Below are 12,162 nucleotides of genomic sequence, written 5' to 3' on the forward strand. Positions count from 1 at the left end.
CAGTTTTGCTTTAAATGTCATTACAGCAGTATTGATAGTAGCAGGAAGTAAACAAGTTTGATGATGAATTAGAAAAAACATGACCTTTATAATATGGATTATAGCATGAATATAGATCAAAAAGTTTGTAGACGTAAAAGTCTCCGTAACAGAGTTTGGCCTTGATGAAATGTGAATAATAGTAGCAGAAGTTATCGGTGTAGCTATAACACACAGGCAGTGTTACAGATTGATTGTACTCAGTGGGATGAGGTTCTGCCAGTTTTAAGTAATAAGACGTCCCACATGTGTCTTCACATGTTTCAGTGATGTGAGCTCTGGTTTGTCCCAAGAAAAAGCTGTACCAGCCTCCTGGGACAACACTTCCACCACAGTATGTGTTTGCTGGATTATAGTCATTCAGTGCAGTGTAGTGCTCACAGGGGTCGACGCACTGAGCACTTCCATTATTAATGAAGCAGTTCAGGTCAGGAGCACAAAATGTTTCTCCACAAGGAAGATGTCGATGGTCTTTGTTTGCATGCAAGAAATAAAAATACATGAAATTAGTACATTTAAAGAAGTTCGTTGTTGTACTTAGTAGTGGCCTCAACAGAACTCAACACTAACAAAACACTAAAGTAAAGGAAAATAATCGATCAGATCTTTGGAACTATTAACATAAAAACCGAGATTAGGATACAACTGTAGAGATCAATAAAAGTAGTTCATATGCAGGAAATCTAGTGAGGATCCAAATACAACAAATCAGAGAACAAAAATAAAGTATCATGCGCTGATGCTTCAATGCAGGAAGTAGATTGTGGAGAGGAAAGAAAACAGATGCAAACAAGGACATAAATAAATTTACACAAAAGTTATCTTATACTTTACCACTAGATCTGACACCAGTTTAAAAAACAAACAGCACAATGTGAATGGAAGATATGGAAGGTAAAATTTGGTAGTGTTTATTATGCAGTTTTAAATTTGGTTCACATGAGCAGAAGAATTAAGTCAGAGGAAGGTAGATGGAGTTTTGATATTGCTGAATTAATTAGCAATGTGATTGTGCAATTTCAAAATGCATTTTATAGTTTATATTGAATTAACAATTCAATATGGGAAGGTGATAGGCCCCACCCTGATGAGCTTGACAGATTGCTTTTCAATTTGAATTTTGACACAAATAAAGTGCCATGCTTATGCAGATGAAAATGCATTATCCGAGTGGGGGGGCTGTTTTGCAATTTGGTTGAAATTTTAACAAAAAAGGCCCAACAAATTACAGTGCAATAGATATTAATGTACTTTAAAAGGAATTTAAAGCAACAAATTGCACTACAAGTTGCACTACAAATAAATTGACCCCAGTTAATGTGAAGAAAGTTATTCTGCATTTATGTAAGGTTTAAGATTTTTTTTGTTTTTGACATTCATGTGTTTTCTTTCAGTTGAACAGGCATTTTCCCGATCATTCCAACACCACTTAAACGCAACATTTCTCTAAGTTTGCTCTTTTCCCTGAAAGGTAAATTTACCTATTTGTGCAATCAGTACTAAAATAAATCCCCTAAATGTGATGTTTTTTATACATATATCAATTTTCAATTAAAGTTAAAGCATGTTTTTGTCCATATTCAGTTTTATTTCTCTTTTGAGGTGGATTACCAAACACTTTAAGCTTTTGCTCCTGGTCCGGCCTTCAAGTTAAATTTTAGAACTCTTTGTGACTCTCGAGTAAAAGGTTTGCCAAACCCTGACTTAGAGGAAAGTTACGACAGATCCAATGAAATAAAAAGATTCAAGTTGTCTTGCTCTAAATAAGGAGCCACATTAAACATTTGTTAGACATCTTTTGATCACCTTCCAAGCAGGTAAAGTAGATTTTCTTACCGGTAATGACGGTCAGTTGAACTCCACTGCTTCTGGTGTTCTCAAATACAGAGAAAAGAGTGAATGTGTATTTAGTGGCAGGATAGAGAGGGGAGACTGTAAAGACTGTTGGTCCATCAGCATCTGATGCAGCAAAGATCCTGTCTTGATAATCAGCATCAAGAAAATAGCCACTGTATTTTGCCTTACTCCACTGCAGAGTGACACTGGTGTCATTTTTTTCAATTGAACTGAACATTTCTGCATTTGGAGGAGCTGAGGAAGAAAAGCAAGATGAGAGTGAAAGATAAGATTCTGAGAACAGTACATTATTCACAATACGTCTTTAGTAGCCAAAACAATTGGAGCAAATATAATAATTCTGTTATTTGTAAAGTTAGTTTAAGTCTCACCAGTGACTGCATCAATGCTGATTCCACTGCTTGTGACATTGTCAATCACAGAGAAGAGAGTGAATGTGTATTTAGTTGCAGCAGTCAGAGATGACACTGTGTAAGTTACAGAGTCATCTGCAGCTGGAGCACTGATGTTTGTTTCTGTGCCATTAAACAGGAGAACAAAGCTGACACTGTTGTTGACTTTGTTCCACCGTAGAGTGATGCTGGTTTCATCTTGACCAGCTGCTCTGAAGCTGTGCTTTGGAACTGAAACAGGAAAAAAAAACAAAAATTCCACTTAAAGTAATGGAAGGTTAACATATCTTTTGGCAAACTAACATTATGATTATTTGAACATAAAATACAAGATTATAAATATTAATGGAAGACGATGATTAAATGTAGTTTGTGTTAATTACATTTTTCTATCCATGGAACAAGTAAAACAATATTCTTATAAATAAAATACCAAGCAGCTTAGTAACAAAACATTACCTGCACAATATGCAGTGTAGCATCCTGGGAGTCTTTGAAGTTTGTAGACATAGAAGTCTCCATAGCAGAGTTTGACCTTAATAGTGTCTGAGGATGTTTCGGAGCAGCAGTAACTACCATGACTATAACACAAAGAGCGTGTTACAGTTTGATTGTATTGAGTTGGATGAGGTTGTGTCATCTGCAAACGGTTATAACTGCTACATCTGCTGTCTTGTACACAAGTTTCAGGAATCTGAGCGCTGGTTTGTCCCACAAACATGCGATACCAGCCTTCAGGAGAGTAGTAGTATCCACTACAGTATGAATTTCCATTGATGTTATATTGAGAAAGCCAGTTATCATTCAGTTCAGTGTAATGTTGACAGGCTTCACCACACTGAGCTGTTCCATTGATGATGACACAGTCCTGGCCTGGAGGACAGAAGGTCTGTCCACATGAAACATATTGGTCATCTATATTTAAAAAGAAAAAGGAAAGAAAACACTTTTAGACATTATTAAATGAAAAAATGTTCAGCATTACATCATACATGGAACACAGGTTTTTTAATTTAGTCAGATCTTAAAGTCAACATCATCTAAACTCACACCATTGAATCAAAAGTAATCATTATTAGGTGCAGACTAAGAAAAAAGATAGCAAGTAACATTGAATGAGGTTTAACTTAGAAACTATTTAGGACAATATTTTCCTTAGACAGTTCCTAAAATATTTTTGAAATTGGGATTTTTTTTTTTTAAATGGTTTATTTCAAGCAATTAAATAGAAATAATACACAAAAACAATATAATCATCAGTTATACATTCATACAGTAACTAATCAAACTTAGGATAATTAGACATATTAATAAATATTGCTTGAAAGGGAGTGGAAGGAAGCGAACTTATATAATCCCACCCCGTTATACTATAACCATTTTATTACATGATTTATCAATATCCGGTTCCTAGCTTTTATCAGACTGAATTAAGAATCCTAAGGTATCGATAAAGCACATGACAAAGATGAATTACTTAAGTATTACGGCAAAAATAACTATTTTAGAAATCAACATGGCAAATGCAACATCTGAAATATATGCAAATTATGTTACTTATAAAAGCCATTCATATGAATAAAACATAGTACTATATCAGTAAAGTAGAAACAACACTGTTTCAGGAATTTTCTTAGCAAAATTTCATCAAGTATCAAAAGTTAAAAACATGTGCAAAATTATGCTACATTAGGAAAGATTTTTCAATCAATTTATCAAGTTTTGGAGAAAGTGAAGTAATATCATTAAAAGTCAATCAATTGAACAGTTTTCAATAAGTGATTAATCATTTGTTTTACTTTTTTATATCTTTTTGTATTTTTATTTATTTTTTTATAATAGAGTAATGCTCTATTTTTGAAATGAAACATATTTTTTGTAAGTTGATGAAGTTAAACATCTTACCAGTAAAAGCATATAGATACACTGGATTACTTCTGGCATTCTCAAACACAGAGTAGAGACTGAAATAGTATGAAGTGCCAGCACTGAGAGATGAGACAGTGTAAGTGACTGGTCCATCTCCATCTGATGCAGGAATGATCCTTCGTCCATTATTATACTCCAGGACATAACTGGCATTGTTCACTTTACTCCACTGCAGAGTGATGCTGTTGAAACTTGTTCCAAGTAAAATGAATGTTTTTACATTTGGAGGAGCTGAAAGACAAAAGCATTAATGAATCTTTGTTAAGTTTTTCAATGAGACAGTTGTGAAAGTTATTCTCTGCCCAGAAAAGTGATGTTAAAGGCTGCTTTAGTGTCTAGAAGACAAGTCATCAATGCATGGAAATGTGGTTCTATGACAGCAAGGTAAGCCTTTTTTGGTGTAGAAATGTACTTTGTGACATTTTTTTATTATTTTCATGTCCATTTTACTATTCCTGATTTCTCATCAATTTAATCAAATCCATTTCTCACTGTCTTTCCCCATCAGTAAGGGGGTGGTGGGTGTGAAAGAAGTGGGGGGCTGTGTGTAGGTACAGGGAGGGGGCCCTTTTTTTTAATTTTTAATTTTGTGCCTTTTTATTTCAATATTCATGCTCAATGTTAGATTATTTATTTTGTTTTGCTTTAATGTAAAGCAGTTTGTGTTTTACTTTTATATGAAAGGTGCTTAATAATTAAAGTTTGATTTAATCAATGATTCTTGATGTAAAGGAATCAATAATTCTCATAGTAAATAGTTGCTGAACATTTTCTATGTAGATATATTGTTAATTTAGTTATTCTTTTTTCATTCTTTTTCATTGGAAGACATGTAGTAAAACTATTTGTATGTATTTACTGTTTCTGTCAACTTTTCTTAATAGTCATTCAAATGATGGAGGAGAACTTGAAGATTTGTTTTTGTATTTTATTTACATCATTATACCCTGGAATAAAAATTATGGAGGTGTGATAAAAGAGTGATAAGCTAGAAACAGGTTGTGACAAATACATATTTTTAGCTGGAAGTCAATAAATTCTTTCAGCTGTTGTTTTGCAGCTGGACCTGGAAGATTTCATGTTTCTTCTGGAAGATTCAGCCTTTAAGAGCTTTTAAAATAATAGAAATCAAATCATTATACATACCAGTGACTGCATCAATGCTGATTCCACTGCTTCTGACATTGTCAATCACAGAGAAGAGAGTGAATGTGTATTTAGTTGCAGCAGTCAGAGATGACACTGTGTAAGTTACAGAGTCATCTGCAGCTGGAGCACTGATGTTTGTTTCTGTGCCATTAAACAGGAGAACAAAGCTGACACTGTTGTTGACTTTGTTCCACCGTAGAGTGATGCTGGTTTGATCTTGACCAGCTGCTCTGAAGCTGTGCTTTGGAACTGAAACAGACAGAAAGAACTTTTTTTTTTGATATACACTCGTATTAATTTAAAAACGTTTTTGTATTACTATAGGGAGATGTCTCCAACACAAATGTCAATGTCCTCAAGACATCAAAAAATATTTTATGTAGTTTTTTTCCAGTATCAGATCAAGCATGACATTGATGGCAAAATTGTGCTCATAGCTTTTAGGTATAACAAAAACAGAAATATAATTACACAGTTTTATTTTAAGTGGTACTGACACATTTACTAACAAAACTTTACCTGCACAATATGCATTGCTGCATCTTGGTAGTGTTTGAAGTTTGTAGACATAGTAATCTCCATAGCAGAGTTTGACCTTAATAGTATCTGAGTATGTGTTGGAGCAGCAGTCACTACCATGTCTAATACACAAAGAGCGTGTTACAGTTTGGTTGTATTGAGTTGGATGAGGTTGTGTCATCTTCCAATGATAATTGCCACATCTGCTGTCTTGTACACAAGTTTCAGGAATCTGAGCGCTGGTTTGTCCCACAAACATACGATACCAGCCTTCAGGGGAGTAGTAGTTTCCACTACAGTATGTATTTCCATTTATGTTATATTCAGAAAGCCAGTTATCATTCAGTTCAGTGTAATGTTGACAGGCTTCACCACACTGAGCTGTTCCATTGATGATGACACAGTCCTGGTCTGGAGGACAAACGGTCTGTCCACATGAAACATATTGATCTACATTTAGAGAGAAAGGAGAGAAATGAAGAAATTACTAGTTTCACGGGTTCTGTTGTCATCAGAAGGTATTACATAAACTTTACTTCACTGGATTTGATTATTTCAAAAATGTAATTTAAAGTAAAGAAAATAAGAACAGCCGATGTTTGCATTTGATTTCTTCACTTTAAAAGCAATACATTTAACTTCATTTTTTCTTCACTCAGTTATTGTTGTAGGTCTTATATTTATATATGATCAATAATTTTACTTATGAAGTGAAATATTTTACCAGTAACAGCCTGAAGTTGCATTTCACTGCCTCTGGCGTTCTCAAACACAGAGTAGAGATAGAATGAGTAATAAGTGCCAGCACTGAGAGATGAGACAGTGTAAGTGACTGGTCCATCTCCATCTGATGCAGGAATGATCCTTCGTCCATTATTATACTCCAGGACATAACTGGCATTGTTCACTTTACTCCACTGTAGAGTGATGCTGTTGAAACTTGTTCCAAGTAAAATGAATGTTTGTGGGTTTGGAGGAGCTGAAAGACAAAGTTGGTAAATTAATTAAAATCATAAAAAATGTGTGTAATTGCAATGATTATTCAAGAAAGACATGATGCTAAAAGTTGTTAAATATTCTACAAGCTGTTGTCTGCACATGTAAATGTATCCAACAATGCTAACAAGTCATGGTGTCTTTATTTTAGGAACGTTTCATATTTTACAAGCAACATATGACAGAACTTCCTGATTCATGTGAAACCTTCTAGAAACTGCACACATGACAGGATTAAACCATAGCTACTATTCTTAGTTAGCATGAACCATTTTGCTTTGGTTCATCCCTCAACAAGGGTCATCCAGATGTTGCAACAGATATCTTTAATTTGTGTTCCAGACAGCTGTTTGTTATTACAAAACAATCCCTTGTTTTAGACTTCAAAATAGCAAGAATTTGTTAAAATCATATTTTTTTGGTTTTACGTCCCTCTAAGTTCTATTTTATCTCACAAATAATTGAAAATTCTTATTAAAAAAAAGGTTTAAAATTCAAATCAAATCAATATACATACCAGTGACCGCATCAATGCTGACTCCACTGCTTCTGACATTCTCAAACACAGAGAAGAGAGTGAATGTGTATTTAGTTGCAGCAGTCAGAGATGACACTGTGTAAGTTACAGAGTCATCTGCAGCTGGAGCACTGATGTTTGTTTCTGTGCCATTAAACAGGAGAACAAAGCTGACACTGTTGTTGACTTTGTTCCACCGTAGAGTGATGCTGGTTTCATCTTGACCAGCTGCTCTGAAGCTGTGCTTTGGAACTGAAACAGGAAAAAAAACAAAAATTCCACTTAAAGTAATGGAAGGTTAACATATCTTTTGGCAAACTAACATTATGATTATTTGAACATAAAATACAAGATTATAAATATTAACGGAAGACGATGATTAAATGTAGTTTGTGTTAATTACATTTTTCTATCCATGGAACAAGTAAAACAATATTCTTATAAATAAAATACCAAGCAGCTTAGTAACACAGCATTACCTGCACAATATGCAGTGTAGCATCCTGGGAGTCTTTGAAGTTTGTAGACATAGAAATCTCCATAGCAGAGTTTGATCTTAATAGTGTCTGACGATGTTTCGGAGCAGCAGTAACTACCATGACTATTACACAAAGTGCGTGTTACAGTTTGATTGTATTGAGTTGGATGAGGTTGTGTCATCTGGAAACGGTTATAACTGCTGCATCTGCTGTCTTGTACACAAGTTTCAGGAATCTGAGCGCTGGTTTGTCCCACAAACATGCGATACCAGCCTTCAGGAGAGTAGTAGTATCCACTACAGTAGGAATTTCCATTGATGTTATATTGAGAAAGCCAGTTATCATTGAGTTCAGTGTAATGTTCACAGGCTTCTCCACACTGAGCTGTTCCATTGATGATGACACAGTCCTGGTCTGGAGGACAAACAGTCTGTCCACATGAAACATTTTGCTGATCTATATTTAAAAAGAAAAAGGAAAGAAAATACTTTTAGACATTATTAAATGAAAAAATGTTCAGCATTACATCATACATGGAACACAGGTTTTTTAATTTAGTCAGATCTTAAAGTCAACATCATCTAAAGTCACACCATTGAATCAAAAGTAATCATTATAAGGTGCAGACTAAGAAAAAAGATAGCAAGTAACATTGAATGAGGTTTAACTTAGAAACTATTTAGGACAATATTTTCCTTAGACAGTTCCTAAAATATTTTTGGAATTGGGATTTGTTTTTTTTTTAAATGGTTTATTTCAAGCAATTAAGTAGAAATAATACACAAAAGCAATATAATCATCAGTTATACATTCATACAGTAACTAATCAAACTTAGGATAATTAGACATATTAATAAATATTGCTTGAAAGGGAGTGGAAGGAAGCGAACTTATATAATCCCACCCCGTTATACTATAACCATTTTATTACATGATTTATCAATATCCGGTTCCTAGCTTTTATCAGACTGAATTAAGAATCATAAGATATCGATAAAGCACATGACAAAGATGAATTACTTAAGTATTACGGCAAAAATAACTATTTTAGAAATCAACATGGCAAATGCAGGTCAGTCATCTGAAATATATGCAGATTATGTTACTTATAAAAGTCATTCATATGAATAAAACATGATACTATATCAGTAAAGTAGAAACAACACTGTTTCAGGAATTTTCTTAGCAAAATTTCATCAAGTATCAAAAGTTAAAAACATGTGCAAAATTATGCTACATTAGGAAAGATTTTTGAATCAATTTATCAATTTTTGGAGAAAGTGAAGTAATATCATTAAAAGTCAATCAATTGAACAGTTTTCAATAAGTGATTAATCATTTGTTTTACTTTTTTATATCTTTTTGTATTTTTATTTATTTTTTTATAATAGAGTAATGCTCTATTTTTGAAATGAAACATATTTTTTGTAAGTTGATGAAGTTAAACATCTTACCAGTAAAAGCATATAGATACACTGGATTACTTCTGGCATTCTCAAACACAGAGTAGAGACTGAAATAGTATGAAGTGCCAGCACTGAGAGATGAGACAGTGTAAGTGACTGGTCCATCTCCATCTGATGCAGGAATGATCCTTCGTCCATTATTATACTCCAGGACATAACTGGCATTGTTCACTTTACTCCACTGCAGAGTGATGCTGTTGAAACTTGTTCCAAGTAAAATGAATGTTTTTACATTTGGAGGAGCTGAAAGACAAAAGCATTAATGAATCTTTGTTAAGTTTTTCAATGAGACAGTTGTGAAAGTTATTCTCTGCCCAGAAAAGTGATGTTAAAGGCTGCTTTAGTGTCTAGAGGACAAGTCATCAATGCATGGAAATGTGGTTCTGTGACAGCAAGTTAAGTCCTTTTTCTTGTAGAAATGTACTTTGTGACATTTTTTTATTGTTTTCATGTCCATTTTACTATTCCTGATTTCTCATCAATTTAATCAAATCCATTTCTCACTGTCTTTCCCCATCAGTAAGGGGGTGGTGGGTGTGAAAGAAGTGGGGGGCTGTGTGTAGGTACAGGGAGGGGGCCCTTTTTTTTAATTTTTAATTTTGTGCCTTTTTATTTCAATATTCATGCTCAATGTTATATTATTTATTTTGTTTTGCTTTAATGTAAAGCAGTTTGTGTTTTACTTTTATATGAAAGGTGCTTAATAATTAAAGTTTGATTTGATCAATAATTCTCATAGTAAATAGTTGCTGAACATTTTCTATCTAGATATATTGTTAATTTAGTTATTCTTTTTTCATTCTTTTTCATTGGAAGACATGTAGTAAAACTATTTGTATGTATTTACTGTTTCTGTCAACTTTTCTTAATAGTCATTCAAATGATGGAGGAGTACTTGAAGATTTGTTTTTGTATTTTATTTACATCATTATACCCTGGAATAAAAATTATGGAGGTGTGATAAAAGAGTGATAAGCTAGAAACAGGTTGTGAAAAATACATATTTTTAGCTGGAAGTCAATAAATTCTTTCAGCTGTTGTTTTGCAGCTGGACCTGGAAGATTTCATGTTTCTTCTGGAAGATTCAGCCTTTAAGAACTTTTAAAATTCAAATCAACTCATTATACATACCAGTGACTGCATCAATGCTGATTCCACTGCTTCTGACATTGTCAAACACAGAGAAGAGAGTGAATGTGTATTTAGTTGCAGCAGTCAGAGATGACACTGTGTAAGTTACAGAGTCATCTGCAGCTGGAGCACTGATGTTTGTTTCTGTGCCATTAAACAGGAGAACAAAGCTGACACTGTTGTTGACTTTGTTCCACCGTAGAGTGATGCTGGTTTCATCTTGACCAGCTGCTCTGAAGCTGTGCTTTGGAACTGAAACAGAAAGAAAAAAACATTTTTTTTTGATATGCACTCGTATTAATTTAAAAACGTTTTTGTATTACTATAGGGAGAGGTCTCCAACACAAATGTCAATGTCCTCAAGACATCAAAAAATATTTTATGTAGTTTTTTCCAGTATCAGATCAAGCATGACATTGATGGCAAAATTGTGCTCATAGCTTTTAGGTATAACAAAAACAGAAATGTAATTACACAGTTTTATTTTAAGTGGTACTGACACATTTACTAACAAAACTTTACCTGCACAATATGCATTGCTGCATCTTGGTAGTGTTTGAAGTTTGTAGACATAGTAATCTCCATAGCAGAGTTTGACCTTAATAGTATCTGAGTATGTGTTGGAGCAGCAGTCACTACCATGTCTAATACACAAAGAGCGTGTTACAGTTTGGTTGTATTGAGTTGGATGAGGTTGTGTCATCTTCCAATGATAATTGCCACATCTGCTGTCTTGTACACAAGTTTCAGGAATCTGAGCGCTGGTTTGTCCCACAAACATGCGATACCATCCTTCAGGGGAGTAGTTGCTTCCACTACAGTATGTATTTCCATTTATGTTATATTCAGAAAGCCAGTTATCATTCAGTTCAGTGTAATGTTGACAGGCTTCACCACACTGAGCTGTTCCATTGATGATGACACAGTCCTGGTCTGGAGGACAAACGGTCTGTCCACATGAAACATATTGATCTACATTTAGAGAGAAAGGAGAGAAATGAAGAAATTACTAGTTTTACAGGTTCTGTTGTCATCAGAAGGTATTACATAAACTTTACTTCATTGGATTTCATTATCTCAAAAATGTAATTTAAAGTAAAGAAAATAAGAACAGCCGATGTTTGCATTTGATTTCTTCACTTTAAAAGCAATACATTTAACTTCATTTTTTCTTCACTCAGTTATTGTTGTTGTAGGAGCCCTATTGAGAAAAATGTCCTGTGGGTGTCGCTGTTTTCATGTTTTGCTGTCAATTATAAATTGGTTGATGATCTGACCACACACAGGTGTGCATGAGCCAGATGGAGAAATGGTTTTTGACCGCTTGTGCGGGAAATTAAGCAAAAGAGTAGTCCAATCCGTTCAGTAGTGTAAATTAATAAAAGAAAGAAAGTAATGCAAAGTTGATCGGAGTAAAGGACTCATTTTTCTTCGTCGTATAAGGAAACGACAGCCCGCTTGGCGCGTCAATCAACTCTGGCGTCTCACATCTCAGTGTATCAAAGGAGCTAGAACTTAGTTAAATAGTTTCTAGGCCTTTAGCTCCTACATTTATTAGTCAAAAACCTCTCCTTTCTTTGGATGGATTGATGGAAATCTCGGGATTCGGAAGGCAGTTCGGAGCATCGCTGGATTGTTTCAGTGATCGAACCAGCTGGACCCAGTGCTGACAGCGACAAGATCAGCAA

General features: G+C 34.3%; 1 protein-coding gene across 1 annotated transcript in view; it reads right to left on the reverse strand.

The window, feature by feature from the left end:
• Positions 1–12,162, reverse strand: part of LOC101161675 — a 317,233-nt gene that overhangs the window by 72,315 nt on the left and 232,756 nt on the right. The window contains exons 10-13 of the mRNA XM_023965784.1: positions 7,878–8,333; positions 5,364–5,615; positions 1,876–2,130; positions 421–510 (exon numbers count right to left, since the gene is read on the reverse strand). Coding sequence (XP_023821552.1) covers positions 421–510; positions 1,876–2,130; positions 5,364–5,615; positions 7,878–8,333 — 1,053 coding nt within the window. The remainder of the gene's footprint in view (positions 1–420; positions 511–1,875; positions 2,131–5,363; positions 5,616–7,877; positions 8,334–12,162) is intronic.

The sequence above is a fragment of the Oryzias latipes genome, chromosome 18 (genome assembly GCF_002234675.1).
Source record: "Oryzias latipes chromosome 18, ASM223467v1".
In the NCBI taxonomy this organism is placed as follows: Eukaryota; Metazoa; Chordata; class Actinopteri; order Beloniformes; family Adrianichthyidae; genus Oryzias; species Oryzias latipes.